General features: G+C 37.1%; 1 protein-coding gene across 3 annotated transcripts in view; it reads right to left on the bottom strand.

Moving 5' to 3' along the window:
- Positions 1-22365, bottom strand: part of sfmbt2 (Scm like with four mbt domains 2) — a 417083-nt gene that overhangs the window by 195276 nt on the left and 199442 nt on the right. For all 3 annotated transcript variants that reach the window (XM_028814085.2, XM_028814102.2, XM_028814094.2), the window contains 2 exons: positions 11011-11099; positions 8204-8447 (listed from right to left, as the gene is read on the bottom strand). In XM_028814085.2, the coding sequence (XP_028669918.1) occupies positions 8204-8447; positions 11011-11099 (333 nt within the window). The remainder of the gene's footprint in view (positions 1-8203; positions 8448-11010; positions 11100-22365) is intronic.

The following is a 22365-nucleotide window of genomic DNA, read 5'->3' as shown; positions in this document are numbered from 1 at the left end:
GGAAGATGTGTGAATGAGCCTCCAGTCAGTTTTAAAGTCCTGCCCCTTCCGAGAGAAGCTCAATTTAAATGGTGCTCACAACTGAAACAGTCATCTTTTGACAAGAACCAGGGAGAGAGAAACACTGCTGCCAGCTGAGTATGCTTTGATTAGGTTCACTTATTGTTAGAAACGGCAACTGCTGATTGTTTTCTGTTGAGTGGCTTATATTGTTGTTTTGACAACTAAACAGGGTTATTAGGAACCCAACCCTTGAACCCGTGCTTGACTATTTAGTTGTGCAACAGTGTTTATGCTGCATGTCCTTTGGATATGTTACATTTATAGTTAATGTATAGTACACTGCTCTCTTACGTGAAAGTGCAGTCAATAAGAACAGACTGAACTGAAGTCGAAGCCTGTTATCTCACCTGTGGTTCTTTGGTACTGTATGGGGTAGAAACCTCTGGTGCTCAGCTTACTCCTCCTTTCTGATAACATTGTTGTTAATCATCACAATGCAACATTCTCTGACACAGAAGTGCATAGTTATGATAGTTAAATCATATTATGTGATATCATCTACTATTAAATTCTGGTCCGTACTTTTAAAATTTTATTCTTATACTGTATTGAGGACTTGTTCTGTTCTGTGTATTATATTGTATCTTCTTTTTGACACCCACTGCACGCCCAACCTACCTGGAAAGGGGTCTCTTTTTGAAATGTCTTTCCCAAGGTTTCTTCCATTTTTTTCCCTACAAGGGTTTTTTTGGGAGTTTTTCCTTGTCTTCTTAGAGAGTCAAGGCTGGGGGGCTGTCCAGAGGCAGGGCCTGTTAAAGCCCACTGCGGCACTTCTGTGATTTTGGGCTATACAAAAATAAATTGCATTGTATTGTATTGTATTAAGAAACCCTGAGTATCTGGTTAGCAAAGGGAATGGTTCAAAATTCACATTTGCAGGCACTGATCAATAATACATTTATAAATCCATTATTATTCTAAGGTTTTGACTTATTCAGAAATTTGAAATTAACAATAGCCCTCTCTTACCATGCAACTAGCAATTGTTATTGCAGGTTCTTTCTGCTTGCACTCCTAATAACCTTGCTTTGTCAAAGTTAAAGCCTTAAACTAAAAATGCTCCAAGGCTCCAAAGGGGAATTATGATTCTTTAATGTACAAGCACAAGACAGCTTATAAAGGAGGTTAGATTCAGTGACACAGAGTCCAGATTTATGAGATAAACTTGAGTTTTACTAGGCAGAGAGACAATGTAAAAATGCAATGTATCTAACTATCTGAACCAGAAGTTTAAATGATCACTAACCCCTCACCATGCTCTGCTATGCTAGCAACTGACGATCACTGACTGAGACCTCCAAAACAATGTAGCTACAGACTAAAAACATACTAGCTGAGAGACCTGGACCAGGGTTCACAAGGAGGGCTTCACTTCCAAATGTGACTACAAAGCAATCAATGAATTTAGTGTTCAGTGCATCAGACGCTGCCTTCCTGTAGCGTTAAAGGCTGCCTGTTACATGAAGTTACATTACCATTAAATGTCATGGATAGTGATTTTCTTCTCTATCATTTCAGTGTTTCATCCTTTTGTTATCAATTTTAACATGTGAATGTGAAAGTATTATGCAATTAAAGAAGGCTATGAGACTAAAGAACCCCTTCAAAATACCACACGATCTCTCAAAAATTTCACAACAAAAGATCAACTTCAGTTTTTTAATTGACAGAAACTGAATAGGGAGTAAAGTATCACTTTACTCACACCTACCATTATCAGACTAATACTGTATGTAGCTTATTAGTTAGGATTAACTATGAATGTATCTGTTAATGTTTTAGCCCTTGTAAGTTCCTTGTTTTCTGACCTGAAAAGAATGACTAATTGTTTTCTTTTCATAATAATTGCAGCTGTGGCAAACCACACACATGACGGCTAGCAGATCAAGACATTGGAAGAACTGATTTTGACTGCTAACGGCTGCAAGTAGTGAACAACTTAAGAATTAAAATTAAAGGTTCACCAACCATAACATGCAAATACTCCACAAATTCTATAATAAAATAGACCAGCCATGGTGAATATTTCTAAAGACGTTTATTGCTAATAAATAAGAATTAAAGGCAAATGTAAGTCATATGATTGTGCTCTCTTTAGAAGACAAAGATAAATGGAGAACTACTCATTCTAGATTTTTTGCATTATATTACTTCAAATACTACTCAAATACAGTTGGAACCTCGGGTCACGAACGTCTGAGACCACGTACAAATTGGGTTACAACCAAAAAGTTCGCCAAACTTTTGCATCTGTTCACAACCACACACTTAGGTGACGAACAAGCCAGTTTCCCTTCCGGTTCGTACGTGCCGATGATTTCCGCATGTGTTCAGTCTCTCCCTATGCATTCCCTGTGCAGCGAGCGAGCGAGAGAGATAGAGCGCGCTAGCAAGAGAGAGAGAGTGTGAGAGAGCGAGCAAGAGCGAGAGAAAGAGCGATGATTTCCGCATGTGTTCAGTCTCTCCCTGTGCAGCGAGCGAGTGAGAGAGAGAGTGTGAGAGAGCGAGAGCGAGAGAGAGAGAGAGCGCGAGCGCGAGCGAGAGAGAGAGCGCGAACGAGAGAAAGAGCCCAAGCAGGGGTGTTTTGGCTAACACTCAGTGGGGGAGAAGGAAGCAGTTGCTCCAGCCGAGAGATCAAGGAGCTGAAGTGACCAGAAGTAGTAAGTAAACATTTAGTTTACTATTACACTGTGCATTCTATGGTATAATTAACTGTTTTTGTGCTTAAAAATCTTTAAAAAAATATATATTTACATACAGCTCGTATGGTCCGGAACGGATTAATTGTATTTACATACAATCCTATAGGGGAAATTACTTCGGGTCACGACCAAATCGGGTTGCGACCAGAGTTTTGGAACGAATTACGGTCGTGACTCGAGGTTCCAATGTATGTCATTCTCTATAATCTTTATTTAAATAAATTGTATTTTTAAAATAAATATGTTAGTTATTTTCATGTAAGAATGGTCTGCAGCCCAAAGATATAAGAGCAAAGTTCCAGTGGTCAGATATACAAACTAAAACTTTTCTTATGATGGTTGTAAATAATTAGGAGTACCTCTACTGCAAGCATTCCTCCTTTGCCTTCTGCTTCTTAAAGAGCTGACCCTTAAATGTTGTTTGTTTAACAAACCTTATATGGAGGCACTACAATATCCCAGATTTTCATGTCTATTACATTAAAAGAAACTGAAAAAAATACTGTTTGTCTTATTAAAAAATGCAAAAGTGCTTGCCATGAAGGATAGTACATGTCTGCAAGCTATCAAATGTAATTTAAGTGGTTATATATAAGCTATCTCAGAACGCTCTAATTTTAACCTCAGCTGTGATCCTGTTGAATAGTCCCTGCTGCAAAAAGTGCATATAGTGTAATATCAGGAAAGAAAATGATGCTAATGTTAGTGAGCCTTTACAACAGTGAAGTACAAGTGGGAATATCATATAAAGCAATGAGAATAGGGCGACACGGTGGCGCAGTGGGTAGCGCTGCTGCCTCGCAGTTGGGAGACCTGGGGACCCGGGCTCGCTTCCCGGGTCCTCCCTGCATGGAGTTTGCATGTTCTCCCCGTGTCTGCGTGGGTTTCCTCCGGGCGCTCCGGTTTCCTCCCACAGTCCAAAGACATGCAGGTTAGGTGGATTGGCGATTCTAAATTGGCCCTAGTGTGTGCTTGGTGTGTGGGTGTATTTGTGTGTGTCCTGCGGTGGGTTGGCACCCTGCCCTGGATTGGTTCCTGCCTTGTGCCCTGTGTTGGCTGGGATTGGCTCCAGCAGACCCCCGTGACCCTGTGTTCGGATTCAGCGGGTTGGAAAATGAATGGATGGATGGAAGCAATGAGAATAGATCGTGGAAGGAGAAAGCAGGATCATAACCACACAAGAAAGGTCTAAGGATATACTGGACAGTATGCTCATCTCTAGAAAGCTAGGCTGCCCAGAACAACCTAGCGTGAATGTTTTTTACAGTATTTGGCCTAACATGAAGAAACCTTGGAACATTGCTAGGCAACTGCATTTTTAGGAGAACACCTGAACAAAAAGACTTTCGAGTTTGCGTGCAGCATGCTTTAGTGATTTTTTTGTCACACATTCAGAAGTCACTGTTGGAGAAACCATTGAGAGTTGTAGTATATATAATTTGGTTGGGTCATATTGATGTGGTGGAATTCTTCTAGACCAGGGGTTCTTAACCTGAGGTCCGTGGACCCCTAGGGGGTCCATGGATGGGTTTCAGGGGGTCCATGAGGGCCAGATAAAAATTAACATTTATATCTATTATACAGACCAGTACTGTTGATTTAGAGTAGATGTATTAGTAGTAGTATTAGTAGTAGTAGATCTGTTTTAATTTGCACAAAAAAGGAGTGTTTTTTTAGATTGTTTACTTTAAAGTTAAATAATACTTTGTGTATGTTTTATATGTATGAGACAATCAAATCTCGATAAATAAAGTACATTATATGCATTGCATGCAAAGTTGTGTTTATGTGAATATTTCTGGAGAAGGGGGTCCATAGCTTTCATTAGATTCTTAAAGGGGTCCATAACTCAAAAAAGGTTAAGAATCACTGCTCTAGACCCATTTCTGGTGGCAGAGTATCTTTTAGCTGTCCATAAAGGGCTTCTAACAGAGACAACACAACTTGCTAAGTGATCACTTACACTGTATTGTCCTTTCATTTCTCGTGAAGACATCCTTGATGGTTTTCATATCGCAAAGAAGACTGTAATGGTATGAAAGTACTTGCTAGTGAAAAGACAATAATATGAATGATGATTAATGTAGGAACGTGTTTATGAAATAGTACTTGCTAGTGCAAAACATTAATATGAATAATGACTGATGACTGTTAGCATTTAGTGGATGTAAGAAATCAGTGTCCTAGTGGTATCATGGTGGTTACGGAGCAGTTTATTCTCTTTTTTATTCACACAATTTTTCAGCTTGGAAGCTCAATTAATGTGATATTCAGGAAAAACTGAAATTAATATAATATTTTACTACAAACTAAAATGACACTAATAATTAATTTTACATTAAATCTACTGGATTAAATGCAATAACTTCTGATTAATTTTGTTGGGTTCTCGTATATGAAATCTTTAAGAAAATCATTAGTATCTAGAAAAACAATGCTTTCATAAAAGCAGAGCTCAAAGAGGATATCTCTGTAACTGATATTAAAAGATTTTATTAAAATGCAAGGAACGGCCACTGGCCCTGTCCCTTTTGAAACACTGTCAGACGATACCCTGGATTAACTCTCCCTCATACATAAATATATCATTGTAGCTTGTTAATTATGGAATTAAAGACTTTAGCATGTACACTGCAATCTGACCCAAAAGAGCACCTACCTACAGAGTTTAACCTTTTTATAAATTCATTTTCATAATTAGCTGCTGCTTTGTGAGTTGTAAAGACAAAGTCTATTAATAAGAATAAAATTCAGACATTGGGATATAATGCGAGGTAATAAATAGAGAAATTATAGACTTCTTATATAAAACTCATCCTCTTTCAAACCAGGTTATCCTGATATGTTATAAAAGACAAATGTATATCACAAAAAATGTGTTTCTCTTAACACTCTTATGGCACTAACACATTAATGACAAATAATGAATTTTACCACACCAGCCAAAGGAAAGCAATAAAAACGACAATAAACAGCACTATTTATAATGATTATGCCCACTTCCCAACATGCACTTTTTGCTACTCTTTCAGGCTATAATATTAAATTAAAATCATACCTCAAAAGTTCATTTGTAATTTTTCACTCCTTTCCCTTTTTCGCTGTTTGAAAGATAAGCTGTGATACAGACTGTTGCCTCCTTTTCATGTTGTCATGTTAATCAGTGATATAGAGTTGCATTTATTATCAAACAAGGAAGGAACAATCAGTTAGGTTACTACATATGTGTTCTTGTCTGCTTACCAGTTTGTTAGCTCTATCACAAGTGCACTAGTTCACTGAGTTCACTACTTTTTATTCTAAAATGCTACAAGGACCTTTGCTGGCTACTGCCAGAATCTTTATGTACTCAAATTACATTGAAATCTGCCATCATATATGTGTTTTTGCATTGTTTTCTTTTCAGGTTTCTAAAGCAACTCATGAGGATGTTCACTGTAAAAGAGACTGTATAAAACGTACTGTTCAATCAGCAAGAAATCTGTATTTTAAACATGAGAAAATTTAACTCAGTAATCTGTAACTAGGCATTTGTATTATTCAGGCCATTTATTACTGGTTCTGTTCTTTGAACTACTGTAGAAAGTGACCAACTTTACTAGACTGATTGGTCTTCTTTCTTAAACCACTACATATTCATTCATTCATTAACCTACTTAATCCTCTTCATGGTCACAGGTGGCCACAACCTATTCTGGGAATATTGGGGGCAGGACCAACCCTGGCATTGGAATACTCACTTTAAATGAACAAAGCCATTAACTTTCAGTAATTGTCAAGTAGTTGTAAAAGTTCCAATGCACACCATTGAGGAAAACTCTAAGGGTCATAATCCTGGCTGGATGATACCCAAAACAGCTTTGCCATAAGGCACGTAACCAACCTTGTTGCTTAGTTTAAATATACTGGTGGTGTTTTCTCTTCTCAGGACCAAATATACAAAAGCATGCACTCATAATCACAATAGACTTGCTACTTCGGTTACAGGCCACAAAACTCTCAAAATCATGTCACTAACATAAGTGTATAATGCACCATCTAAAGCTTCCACAGCCTGGGATGACTGGAACATACAATGTTCATAGTTTTGATTCATTTTAAAAGTAAAGCAAAATGAAAAGATTTTAGAATGTCTTAACAATGGTGTTTATTATTACTTGTGAAAAAGTATACTCCCAAATGGATATAAGTGATAATGATGATAATGCAAATCCCAGATCCAGTTTTCTTTGTCATTTCAGCATGCCTGTGTACATTAATAGATCACTTAATTGTCATGTTTCAAATATTGCCATTTGCTTCTTTCAAAAGGCACTGAGTAAAACAAAAACTGACTGACAAACAGTACAGAAGGCTCATGCATTTTACGGTAAACCTGAGTCAGAGGGTGCAACATAGCTCTAAATCACTTCAAATAAAAATCAAACCTCTAACACATATCAATGAAATCTGATATAATCCACTTGTAACAGATCTGTGCCAGTGTACAAAAATAAGTGACTTGGCCTGCTGAGCTGAGCTTTCTAGTTCAGCTTTGCTCTGCAGGGGGCAGACATAGTGCCCACCAATCACATTGCCTATAACAGAGGAGGCTACCTCCTGAATATAATCTGCGCGGAAAACATTTCAAATAAGTAACACGTTTTCAATAATAAAAATAAAATGTGAATTGGAACAATGCTGAATATTATAAGACTTCTACTGCATACCAGCAGCTTACTCCTCCAAAGTAACAGCAAAGCTGGCTTGCCAAAGTTCATTTTTAGTTCATCCAACTACACTTGGATTGAGAGGGGGGAAATCTAGGTATCAGGTAAAATATAACTCCTTGCCATAATAATCAATCACAGTAACCAGATTAAGCAAGTATATGAGTGACAAGGCAACTTTTGAGGTTTCTCAGCAGATGCTGGGGTAGAGGAGGAAAGGGCCATTATTACTAATGTTTTTTGGTTGATATTTGCAATGAGGAAGAAAGTATAGGAGAATGTGTGGAGATGATATTGGCTTTTGTTAAGTGTTGGGTGGGGAAGTCAGAAAAATACAGTCTTAAAGGCATGTAAAGAAAGTTCATGTACTGTGCAGGCATACAGTGCAGGAAATGAGACCTGATGATGAAAACACTTGAAAGGTTAATCATCGAGCAAACTGACCTAATAACTTTCTTAGAGCACCACTCATGTTTAAAACTTTTCCTTTGTACTTTAAATGTACAATATCACAGAACTTATTTACAGAGACAGATTTATAGAAAAAAGACAAAGGCACTTTAACTTGCTGAGGTAATACAGAGTACCACTAGCTACACTATTACAAAGTGCTGAAGACTCAAAAGCAATTTTCCATTATGTTCCAAAGGGCAGAGCAAGGACTAAACAGACAGTATCAACCAATAAGTTTTAATAGGAGCATTTTAATAAATCTAAATCAAGCTTTACCTGTAGGGGGTTCCATGGTGTATCTGTTCTCTTGAGACCAACCTACAGGGCGTAACCTGCAGTCTAGGTAAAACAGCCATATGTCATAGGAGTCACAATCCATTCCAGTATAACGAAGCCGCAGTCGACCTCCAATATTCTCTATGACTCTCACTATCCAGTAAATGAAAGGATTCTTGCGATCCTGCAGCTCAATCAGTGAATTTAACATAATAAGATCCACTGTGTTCTTTCCTCTTAGAGGCTGAAAGAAGAAAAGAACAAACTTCTGTTACAGGTAAAAATCAAGAATAATTATTATGAGACTCAGTTTCAATTATCTGCTTTGCAAATGTGCCACATTTATGTTTAGTAACTGCCTTATTATATTGAGAATTCAATTCAGTCTCCAGGTATTCTTTATAAGTTATGAGCTTTTCAGAAACGCATAAAAAAAAAAAACAACAACAAAAAATGGAACAGTCTGTGGGCACAGCTGGAAAAAAAAATAAAAGAATGTTTTCACTCTCTGAACAACTATATGAAAGCAAAATTACAAGCCCCAGGACAAATGTAATAGAGTTAAAATTAAAGAGTCAATTTGAATCTAGCTGTTTTTTTCTAACACTGGCAATATTGCTGTGGTGTGATCTGTAAGACAAGGAAATGTCTATTGGTTTTCAGCCCCATTATTTCCGTTTCTTTTGAGATACTGTGAGCAGCTTTTCTTTTTACTGTATGTACAGGGTGCTGTTTTATTTTGGCCATCAACATTTATCACAAAAAAATACCAAAGTAAAGCTAAGCTCAATTTTTTTGTGCTGGTCTTAATCTAAATTTATAATGCTTTTGGGTTTACTTATGTATGCACCGATCAGTCTCAACATTAAAACCACTGACAGGTGAAGTGAATAAAATTGATTACATTGTTGCAATGGCACCTGTCAAGAGATGGGATATATTAGACAGCAAGTGAACAGTCAGTTCTTGAAGCAGTTGTGTTAGCTGCAGGAACAATAGGCAAGCCGAGTGACTTTGACAAGGGCCAGATTATGATGGCTAGACAACTGGGTCAGAGCCCCTACAAAACGGCAGTTCTTGTGGGTGTGTTCCCAGCTCATCGGTATAATATATATGGAGGTTATAAGTATTCCCACTTGATTACATGGGTTTTCTACAAACATTACTGCTTTCCTTCTATATCTCAAAGGCACACAGAGTAGTGTAGCAGCTCTAAATTGGGCCAACATGAATGTGCCCTGCAATGGAAAGGCACACCATCCAGGTCTGGTTCCTGCCTGGCACCTACTGCTATTCAGATACACAACAGCTCTCTGTGACTTGGAAGTGGACACATGCGCTGGAAAATAGACAGATTATTATTACCACTCTTCTCTAGTGGGAGGTGCAGTGGCACAGGAGTTAACATTACAGTACTCCTCAACAGCTCCAGTGGTCTGAATACTAAAATCGCAGAATACACTGTGTAGATTTTAGGTATTCTTTCCATTTTCTCATGAGGCACTGATCTGCTTCCAAATACACGGATGCTAATTTATCCGGTCACACTAAATTATAAGTGTAGGCGTATGAGAGTATATGAAAGAGTTCAGGTTCAGAAAATGGATGGAGAGATCGATTGTACTGCAGAGGGAGTACACAAACACAAATTAAATTCCAAGTACCAAGAAATAAATAAATAAAGAGGGTCTTCCTTAAAATAAGAACATTTTTTTAGTAATTGTAAATTTAACATTATACCTTGTACCTACAGGTTAGGTACAATACATTAACAAGATGCCAAAATTGTTTAATCATTCCTTAAAGGATATTGAGAATTTAAAAACAATGTATAAAGTATATTAAACAGTAAAAAAATAATTAAGTGATATCATAAACATTGCTAAACAATACCAGGACCTTTGCAAAAATCAATGAATACCATAAAGGATTATAACTGGCAAGTAATGAAAATCAATTTGTAACACAACTGAAAGAGAGTAACACAACAGCTGCATAAGGCCTGGTTTTAAGGGATGCAAATACACTGGAAAAAAAAAGACTATAGGGACAGAGCAACCTAGAAAAAGGATTGGAGAGTTTAAATTGGCTGTTTGTGGATTGGCATGTGATTAAGGCTGGCTCCTGCTTTGTTAACCCCAGCATATACACTGTTGTAGAGAAAAGGAAAAAACATCTTTTTTGTTTAAGAAGATAATAAAACAATGGTCAAAGTTGGAAGAAATTTTCCAAGACTTAAAATTTATGTCATGCACTTTGCTAACCCAATGGCCTAGGTAACAACTGCAGGGATCCCAAGCCTATACTAGCTACAATGTGTGCAAGACTGTAATCTAGCCCTAGGCAGGACATCGCAGGGCAAATACATGTGCACTTCTGAGAAAGGAAAATTCAGAAACATCACTTGACCTAACAGCATGTCTTTGGATTGAGATATAAAGTTAATATCTCACAGTGAAAAGAAGACAGGGAAAATATGTAAGCTCCAAAAAGGCAGCTTGCCAAACAGTAATTGAAAAAGGATGTGTGGGCCGTGAAGTTCAACTACTGTCCTCCTTTCACCAGACTGTAGCTACAGTTTAGGTAAAATATTTACTTTGATTAAACACATTTTCCCTGAGGGTTTCAAACTGAGGCTCTGCTGTGTCTAGAAATCTTTAAAGTTAGAAAATGAGAACATGTAAATGTACTTAAAAATCACTGTGCAGTTAGCAATATAATGCCAGACATTTCATATGATCAAAAGCAGCTCCAACTGATAAAACATTATTCCAGGTAACTACATTATTAGATATGACCATACTTACTCCCTCAAGCAAATTTGCAGGTGCTGTTCGGGAACCTGTGAGCTCCTGGATGAGGAATTCTGTCCAGTCTGTGTATTTTTCCTTGATTGCTTTGGAGAGACACAAAAAGAGAGACAAAAAAAAAAACAATAATGACTTACTGTATGTGAGATGGTCCAGATTTTATAACAACATAAAAAATAACAGATAAAAGAAGAAGCTAACAAAGCAGAGACAAACTTGACTTTGAGGAAAAACAAAAACAGCTTTTAAATTTCTCAAGGCCTGGTGGAAATGATGAGGATTTGAAATCCTCCTCAGATAAGAGATTACTTTTATTTTGTGTGAAATATTTAAAAATTGGGGTATAAGCCACACAATAAGTTTTATTCTTGAATCCTGATTTTTTGGTTCATCTCAGGAACTCCTTGGTTGATCTCGGTTTATCTAACGTGTTTTCATTACAAAACTTGTGAACTGCAATAGCTATTTCTTATCTTTAATCACAGAAATGCAATCTTCAGAAAGGTTACCTTTGAAAAGCATATTTACTGACTTAATGTTTTTCATTTGTTATTGATAATTCCTCTTCGCCACAGGTCAAGAGCCTGGATGTCATCCGTGACAGTACTTTATCCTTTCAGTCCCATATCAATAACATCTTCCGGTCTGCATATTTCCACTTGAGTAACATTAATCGTATTTGCCCCTCCCTCACTCCCCATACCACTGCTATCCTCGTTCATAGCCTTGTCAGTTCTCGTCTGGGTTATTGTAATTCCCTGTTCTTTGGTCTTTCTCGCAAATCTCTTTATAAGCTTCAACTGGTCCAGAATTCAGCTGCCTGCATTATTACTAGAACTCCCTCTATTCATCATATCACTCCCGTCTTGCAGCAGTTGCACTGGCTTCCAGTTAAGTTCCACATTGACTTCAACATTCTGCTGTTAACATTCAAGGCTATCCACAAACTTGCCCCTTCACATGGATCTGTCCAACCTCATCCATGTTGCCATTTCCTTCCGCACCCTTAGGTCCTCTTCCTCCATTCACTTGACTGTCCCCTTCACCCAAATGCTCTGGAACTCACTACCATCTGAGCTTAGAAAAACTGAATTATTCTCACTTTTCAAATCTAAACTTAAAACTCATCTGTTTAAGACTGCTTTTTCTCTTTGATTACAATTGCTTTGTCTGATTTTAACTTTTTTTTATATTTCTTTGTATTTTTAGTTTTGTTTATAATGTGATTCTTATCTATTGTTCGGTGGCCTTGAATGTTTAGAAAGGTGCCTATGAATAAATAAAATGTATTATTATTAATTAATTATGAAGGATAAAACCTGCACTTAAGGGCATTTAAATAAACATTCATGCTCAGAAAACTCATAGGTGTCCTTCTGACATTGATTATTATCTCTGCAGCACATGTAAATTTCTTTTTTGGGATTATGCAAAAGGGTTTACCTGATTTCTTAAAAAACAGTACAATAAATGTGCAACACAGCGTGCTATAAAGGGATCTCTTTAGAAATAAACACCATATTGGCTGGGTTTAAATACTATGGCTATATAATATTCTGTGATTGTATCACTTTATGTTTTAACACAAAGGAAGGTAAAAAAATAGAAAATGGCAATGAAATAAAACAAACTGAAATCTGAATCATTTGTGCATTGTACACCTTAAGAATACTTCATATAATACATACCACTGACTGGAAGCTCAATAGCAACTAAACTCAGCCAAGAATTAACACTTTTCTCTTTCTTTTTGTTATTATATTATATACAACATAATAATAATTCAAATATCTGAATTTTAAACAGAAAATTCTCTTAATAAATACAACAAATAAAACGAACAGTTTCTAAGGCTAGCTACTTTCTACTGAACTCAGTATCAGTCCATGAAAAGCTTCTTTTATACTAGCACAGTGTCTCAGGTAGTAGCCCACCTATATGCAGACTGGGTAGTAAAACAGGTGCAGTACATATGCAATTTATGAACATGTGTTGTATATTATTATTAACATTATAACAAAGGCAGGTAAAGTTACTTTGGTTCATAAAGAGACCTGAAGGTGGGAACTGACTCGACATCACTGAGGTTTAAGAGCCAAATCTTTAGACACTAAGCTACACTGCCTGTGAGCTGCCATACTGCATACATTTTTTTTATTGTGGCTGTGTTGAAAAAACAGCATATCTGAGAGGTCCTAATGATTTATTTTAATGCATAAAATCAAAAGACTAGGAGATGATGGACTTTGTATAGGAGCAGGGAGGAAAGATATCAAGAAGCAGGCAGTGCTCAGTGCTTAGGAGTCTTTTAAACCAAAACACATGGAAATATTAAATAAGTCCTACCAATGTAATGAAAGAGAGAAACAAAGACCAGATGCAGAATACTGACTAAAGACTAGTGTGCTTAACTACTTTAAATCTAATAAATCTGCACCTTGTATTGTAGATAAACGTTGTTGTGCATTTTTTATTATGTTGGCACAACAACATCATGCACCACAGCAGTGTTGTGTCAGTTGACCAGCAATAGGTGCCATTGTTGATGATATAGCCTTGTCCATGAAAAAACCACAACAAAATAGCAGAGGATGTCAGAAAAAATGTCATCATAACAATAAAAATAAAGTGTAACTAATATATAATTACCAAAAATAAACCCCATAATAAATAGAAAGAGGACCAGACATGATCATAGCAATTTTAAAATGGCAGCAGTTCAGGCAAGTTAAGAAGTTTCTGTGAAAACATACACTCTGCAACAAGTGTGTTTGAACCAGTATTCTTATGATTTAATGCCCAACTAAAAAAAACGATTTCATTTTCTGAGTTGAAAAGAGTGAAGGCAAAGTCGTCTGGTGAATTTCAAACTGGGCACTGCAGCAGCATCTCCCTGATAGCTGACTAGCAGTAGTACTGGGTGGTATGACCAAAATTCTATATCACGGTATTTTTCAAAATTATACCAGTTTCACAGTATACAACGGTATTTTTTTCCCATGCATGAGTGGATGTTAACCACATTTTCCACTGCAATTACTGCAGTAGATTGGCTAAGAATAACCTATTCCACTGTTATGAGAATTGTACATTGTACAAGGAAAACATTTTAATGTGCACACAAGTATTAATACAGGTTTACATGGCCCCATAAAGTGATAGTTTTCAAGGGGGTGGCACTAAAGAAGAGGAATCACACTGCATGACAGTTGCAGTCAAAATATAGAACCTTTTTATTGAACTAATTTTGCAAACAACTTAAACTAAAATTTTTACAACATATTTTCAACCATCTAAAGAGGCATTTAGACATACTAAAATATCCAGAGGTGCTTGTCAAAAGTTGTATTGCACTGAACTTGTCTTAGAAAAGGAATAAATAGTAAATATTTTTTGTAAACCAACTACACTTTCACTTAATGTTAACAATTTCTGTCCACTGACATGTTAAACTGACTTTTTAAACAACTTTACCATCATTAAACTGCATAATATTTAAAATAATAAATAATAACAATAAAATAAATAATACTGCAACTTCTAGTAATAATACTATTACTTCAACACTACAAGCCCAGGTGCATTACACAATATTCACCAAATTGAAATAAAATAAAACAAGTGCAACTTGGTGATGACATCTTTACCAACTGAACCATCATTAAGGCAAATTGCATTACTATGGACCTTGCTTCAAGTTAAGCTATATACATAAATAATAAAACTACAACTTGCATTTATAATGCTATTTGTGGTATAGCCCTATGGAATCGTATTAGGGCCACAGTGAAGAAAAAAAATGCGAACACAGGGAAGAAAAAAAAAAACTATATGTCGAGAATAAAGTCGACATGTTGACTTTATTTTCGACATTTCCACTTTAATCTCGACGCTTATGTCAAGATTAAAGTCGACATTTCCACTTTATTCTTGTCATTTATGTCAAGATTAAAGTCGACATTTCCACTTTATTCTCATAGTTTATTTTGTAATTAAAGTAGAATGTCATAAAACTAAACTTCATCCTAAAATCAATGTTTAATTTACTAGATTTTCTCAAACCCCGTCATAAATTAATGTAGCACATTGAATGCTTTGTGTTAAGTGTTCCCCGACCCAGTTGTTAATCTCTACGTGCTTCTTAAACTGACTTCCTCTACACTTTGTGGAGGCGCAGGCAGCAATCGCCGCACAGAATACATTCACTTCATGATATTCCTGCTCTCTGAAAATTTAGAATGCTAAGATAAATACTTGATATCATTTTCATGATGAAATGCATTAAAGCAGGTATTAAACATGCATGGTAGTGTGGTGGTAGTGCTGCTCCCTCGCAGTAAGGGGTCCCCAGGTAAACGTTCAATGTAGAGAACTTTATGGCAGGTGTGACAAGGCTCCAAAAAACTGGATGTATGAATGGGTATTGCACAGGTTTAACTTAAATATTGTGTAAATGTTGGGTTCGTGATCTGGTGTTCGGAGACACAAACACAGAATTCAATGGATGTTCTTCTGAGCGGGCTTTCTTTCTTGCATGCGTGCTGTCACTGTCTGACGTACCAAACCCCCAGTTCCTATCCTTCCTTTTTCTTTCTCCACATAACCAATCACCACACGATAAACGTCTTTGTGAAATTAAAACTAGTTATAAACTTAGACCACGGAGTGTTCAGAACTTTTAAAAAAAATCTTCATTATATATGTTTAATTATGCCATCCATTCAGGGTTGCCCCCATCGCAGCAAGCATTGTGTGCGAGGTAGGAGCAAGTCCTGAACGTGGCACCAGCACATCGCACGGTGAATACGAGCAATACATACACTAGCAGGGTCAATATAGCATAACAAAACCCGCCATCCTACATGACTTTGAAAGGAAACTGAAGCACACCGAGTAAACCCACCACAAAAACATGCAAATTATAAGCAGGGAACACCCGGGACTCCATTGCTGCGAGGCAGCAGTGCAACCTCCACGTTACTGTGCCCCCACATGATTAATACATGCTTTAATGCATTTCATCATGAAAATTATATCAAGTATTTATCTTAGCATTCTAAATGTTCAGGGAGCAGGAATATCATGAAATTAATGTATTCTGTGTGGTGATCGCTGCCTGCGCCTCCTTTTAGTGCAAGAGGAAGTCAGTTTAAGAAGCACGTAGCAATTAACATGGCACAAAGCATTTAATGTACTACATAACTTATGACGGGGTTTGAGAAAATCTAGTAAATTAAATATTCATTTTAAGATGAAGTTTAGTTTACGATATTCTACTTTAATAACAAATTACGAGAATAAAGTCAACATGTCGACTTTAATCTCGACAAACAGCAAGAATAAAGTAGAAATGTCGAGAATAAAGTCAAAATGTCGACTTTATTCTCGTCATAAGCGTCAAAATTAAAGTGGAAATGTTGAGAATAAAGTCAACATGTCGTCACACTATTACACAATACCCAGGTACATTACACAGTATTGAAAAAAATAAACCAAGTACTGTATAACTTGGCTTGCAGTATTATCCAGTAGTATAGAAACAGTATTCACACATTTGAAAATAATGGTCCACATGCGACCTTTTAAATCCAAAGTATCTCCAGACAACAGACGTGACTCCTTTTTCCAACAAAAGTTCTTCTGTGTCATCATGTTCAACTTTATCATCTGCTACAGCTTCAGTTTCAGAATGTTCTCTGTCCATTTTCACCACGCAATACCTCCACTACTGCATGTACTCCGTTATATGCATGTTTAGCGGTGTAGTAGTGAAAAGGGTCCCCCTTAAACAGTTTCCCGCTACGCCAATTTCCGAACGTTGTTTAGGCAATTTAAACAGGTGTTGCGGTATAAGAAAAATCCATATCATAACAAAAATTAAAAACGTTTTTTGGTATGAACCGGTTTACCGCCCAGCACTAACTAGTGGTAGCTTAACTAACTCAATGCAAAATTACAAATTACTTTTCACACTTGGTTGCAGTGCTTGTAAGTTCTTTTAGACCCTCAAGAGGAGTTAAACTAATAAGACTGAGGATATATGACATACACTTTGGTGACTTATCTGTTTATAAAGTTGATGACATAAACAACTATTAGGGTAAACTGTATGCCAGAGTTAGTATAACTATATTGTGCCATAAGTCCTAAACATACTGCATTAGCACTTTTTCAAATTCAACCAAACCATGTTCATCTAAGATTTCAACATTGTTACTCTAAAAAACAATAATACAGTCTGCTTCATGAAGTAAATTGAAGGCCCAAATTTTAAATGGTCACATCCACTTGCAAGAAGCCATTGGTGCTCAACACCTGTCTCTTTTGGCATTTTTCTTAATGTTCTTCTGTGCTTAATATTTCGTCAGGATTGACAAACAAACTCAAATTTTGGTACTATAGTGACAATTACAGTACCTATCTATTATCTAAAACATACTAATCAAGTTCAGGACTATGCATGGCTTAAAACTATTCTGGTAGCACAAGGCTCAAACAGGAACAAAATCTCGATTCACCCAAGCACATTCTCTCACATCAGGTCAATATAGAATTACCAGTCAACCTAATGTGGAGGTCTTTGGGATGTGAGTGGAAAACCAGAGCACTTGGATGTAAATCTACAACAGGGGTCCTCAATCACAGTCCTGGAGGGCTGCAGTGGCTGCAGGTATTTGCTCCAACCCAATTGCTTAATAAGAAGCACTTATTGTTCAAGTAACAGTTCTGCTTCACTTTAGTGGTCTTGCTCATTAAGATTTTGAATCCTTATTGCTTATTTTAGTCTTAAACAGCTGTTTTCTTGGTTTTTAATGGCTTCTAATTACCAATAACATGCAAATGACAAAAGAGACCAGCATTTCTCCATTTAACTTGTTACCATTTACACCTGTGTGTATTTATCATGCATTATTGGGTTTAATTAAATACTTGGAAGGAAAGTGAAGGACTGAGAATTACTCATCCATTTGAGCCTTCAAATCATTTGGATGATCTATATTACTAAACCACAGTTTAATTTATGCACGGACGGCGGACGCACCGCATGCGCACTGCGCCTCAGAGTCAAACCCAGTGGCTTCCCAGAGTCAGTAGGTGGCACACAAACAACACAACCGGTGAACTAAACCTGCTATAATCCACTGTGGCAGCGGTCTGTGTGGCATATTTGAATCACATAATGGAGAGAGCTTAACGATTTGTAATACAAAATCGAGCCCGTAGTTCCCAGAGTCAGTGCGTGGCGCCCAAACACCACAACCTGTAAACTACACCTGCTCTAATTCACTGTGCCAGCAGTCAAGTGTGTAAGTTGGAGTATGCTTCCTAACAGTAAACGACTTCTACCTAACGACACGGCCTCAGAACAACAAAGACGAGACCGCATGGATAAAAACAATACACGGAGGCTCCTACGACGCGCTTCAGACACACCAGAAGCGAAGATGTCACGGCTCCACAATGAAAGAGCTCAACTAACGGAAATACAAAACGAGCCCGTATGGATAAACAAAATGAACAAACGCGCCCACAACGCACTTCTAACACAGCAGAGGCAAAAGAGTCACGGCTCCAAATGGAAGGAGCTCAACAATTAGTAATACAAACACGAACGCGACCGCCCACACCACCGCATATACCTCGTTCGTTTAGTAATGTAGCCCTCCATGCCCGGATCCGCCGCCATGGTCACTTCAGCACACGAATCCACCGCCGTCAGCAACCGACTTCTTGCTGACAACACAGCCATAGAAAAACAAAAAAGAGACTGCATGGATAAAAACAATAAATGAAGGCGCCTACAACTGAGTCACAGCTCCAAAAAGAAAATGCTTTAGTACAAATGTTTATTTCATTACATGAACTTTCCCAGGACGCACCCACCCTCCATGATATTTCATCCCTCCAAGTATCGAAGGGAACAGAAAGTGATTGCCATTCTTGGATTTGCGATTCTTTTGAGAATCGCGGGCTTGCTGGTATCCTTAGAAAGGGGAAGAAAATCTAAGGTATGAGAATTACCTGACATAGCAGTGTTAATGCACTAACAAGCTATGAAATTAAATTATTGGCAAGAATTGCTTTCTAATTAAGTAACCGGGTTAGAACAAAAACCTGCAGCCACTGCGGCCCTCCAGGACTGTGATTGAGGTCCCCTGATCTACACAGACAGAGGGAATAAAGACAATGGCTGGGATTTCAATGAAAAAAAGTAGTGAGCTACCTCCATAGAAACACATACATTAAAATGGGTTCTGAAATGCACTGCAGTACACTACAATATTTATACAACATTTTTGTGTAATATACAGTATATCTAAATAATCAAAAAAGGAAATTTTATGAATGCAGTCGTGCTGGATACATGGTCCATATATAACCAATACAACGTCAATTGACATTCTATGGATGATAGGTTAATAGGTTGCATGGAACAGCAACTACTTTGAAAAAAGTCATAATTACTTTAACCACAGGTCTGAATGATTGTAAAATCTTGTTGGTAAGGTATACAGTATTTTATAAAAAATTCAATATCTGTGTTTTTATTAATAATGTTGCCACCAGCTACCATGACAGAGTTACACAGAAGGGCAATCAAATGTGCATGCTGTGACATGCAATAAAACATTTCTGAAGAATAAATGGGAGCTATGGTTATGGAACTAATTCATGGTAAACATAGCTATTTTCTTCCCTTGTCTGATTTGTGACCTTGGACAGCGAACATAAGGAGTATGATAAATGAGAACAGTCCATTCAGTACATCAAGGTTGATTGGTTAGCTAATAGCTAAATTGCCCTAATATCTTGTCTAGGTGTTACAGAATTTTCATCTTCAAAAAAAACTTATGCTGCATATAACATTTCAACGTTAAATATTTTTTCTTTGGGTGTATGAAATACAGAAGTAGAAACAAATCAGAAATGCAATACTGTTAACCTTCTCAGGGTGGCCATTTTCACAAAATTGTAAATGCATTGTGGGCTAACTTTCAATTAGAAAATATTCCCTTCTTTTAATCCCTAACTAATTACTAAACTAAATAAAATGGCCACAGTTGCAAAAAAATTGGAAGGCTTAGATGCTTACAATGTTATTAGTATTACTATAATTATTTCTTATCAAGCTATTATGTATATATTGTTCTTTTCAAACTTCCAATGTCACTTGCCCCATACCCTATATTTTGTCAAGAAAAAAAGTTACTGTTGACTACAAATAAAATCGAAGCTAAAATAACCTAATATACTGTAAATGTGAGAAAATGTTCTACATTCCATATACAAAAGCTAATAACATGCAGGAGTTCAAATGAACTAGTGATGTGAAGGACTCTTTGTCTCCTAAATTAAATTTTAAAGCTGCCAGCTACATGCAAACACATTTTACACTTTTGGTGGTATCACATGGCAAGAGCTAACACTGAGGGTGTCAAATGTAGAGTAGTTAATCTGAGCAGCGCACAAGTGCTTGAAATGAGAATGGATATTGTGCGGAAGAGCTCTCCGTGTTTCAGAATGTTGTTTGCCCACCAAAAGAAACACAAAAACGTATTTAAATCAAAACACATGTACAAAGCCTTTGTGGAACTTGTTACTATGAATGTTTCTGGACTAACATTGTTGTCTGTTCATAATCTGGAACTCTTAATTTTAAACTGTAGCAGCCATTTTAAAGGAAGTCAAAAAAAACAAAAACAAAATATCTTCAAAACCATTCAAAAGCTGCACTGCAATTTCTCTTGTAATTCTATGCAATGGCATGTTGTTTCTCATTTGAATTCACTCCCGTACAGTTTCCCATTTGAATAACTCAAGTCTTTGAGCACCAAACACCTTCCTGTTTTTTCTTAATCACATATAATATTGTGGTTATTTGTAATTCATTATTCATGAGGGAGCTTCATTTGATTTGATTAACAACAGATAACATGCTGAGAACAGAATGGGAAAATATACATACAGGAAAAATGATTTACTCCCTGCAGCTATAAAAATCATAAATAACGCCCTCAGCAGACAGCAATGCTCCAGCAACTGAAAATGAAACTTAATTTGAAAGAGACATGCTGCAAAAAAAAGTGAGACTCTCCAGTAAGGAATAAAAACAACACTGTAAATCATCTCCAGTAATGGAATGCATTTGGCACCAAGTTACACAGATGAATAAAAAGTGATTGTTCTGTCAGCTTCTTATGCTCCAACTTCACACTTTGTGACCAAGGTCTTACTGCATTATTATTTTTTGTTGTACATTACATTGCACTATATTAAAAAATAATTAATTTTCCAAATACACCCAAACGAATTTGTCAGTGGCAGCCGAACTTGGCACAATCAAACCAAAGGTAGGACGCAACCTTGGTTGAGTGTTCATCCATGACAGGGCAATTCATGCACACAGTCACAGTCATTCACACATTTTTTTTTAAATGCACTCTGTTGCATTCAGGGTTAACTGTGTACAGTGGAACCTCGGCTCACATGTCTCTGAACATGTACAAATCGGCTTACGACCAAAAAAGTTCACCAAACTTTTGCATCTGTTCACTACCACACACGAACAAGCCAGTTTCCCTTTCGGTTTGTGTGCGCCGATGATTTCCGCACGTGTTGCATTGTTCTCAGTTAGACGTGCGTGCTTTGGCTGTGAGCTCTTTGTGCTCTACAGTATTTCGTGTGCTTTTGCAGTTAACCATGGCTTCTAAGCAAGTGAAGAGTGGTGAGAAGAAAGTTTTGAAGAAAATTGAAATCGAAGTAAAGAAAGAAATTATTGAAGAAAGTTTTGAAGAAAATTGAAATCGAAGTAAAGAAAGAAATTATTGAAAAGTATGAGAGTGGCATTCATGTTACTGATCTTCCCGCCGAGTACAAGTCGTCAAAATCTATGATTTCGACTATTCTAAAGCAGAAAGAGGCCATTAAAGCAGCTGATGTTGCAAAAGGGGTTACAGTGTTAACCAGGCAGAGGCCTCAAGTGCTGGAAGATGTGGAAAAACTGTTGCTAGTGTAGCTGAACGAGAAGCAACTTGCAGGGGACAGTGTAAGTGAGGTGATGTTATGCGAGAAAGCCAGGAAGATTAATGGCATTTGCTGCAAAACTATCCTTCTACGAGTGGCGAAAATGAGGAATTTAAAGCCAGTACAGGATGGTTTGAAAAGTTTCGCAAGAGAAGTGGCATTCATAGTGTGGTAAGGCATGGAGAGGCTGCTAGTTCCGACGCTGAAGCTGTGAAAAAATTTGTGAAAAATTTCACAAAATTAGTGGAGGACGAAGGCTACATCCCGCAACAAGTCTTCAACTGCGACAAGACCGGATTGTTCTGGAAAAGGATGCCTAAGAGGACC

The sequence above is a fragment of the Erpetoichthys calabaricus genome, chromosome 1, assembly GCF_900747795.2.
Source record: "Erpetoichthys calabaricus chromosome 1, fErpCal1.3, whole genome shotgun sequence".
Taxonomy (NCBI): Eukaryota; Metazoa; Chordata; class Cladistia; order Polypteriformes; family Polypteridae; genus Erpetoichthys; species Erpetoichthys calabaricus.
The sequence above is the reverse complement of the archived record's forward strand: the minus strand, read 5'-3'. Positions and strand labels throughout refer to the sequence as shown.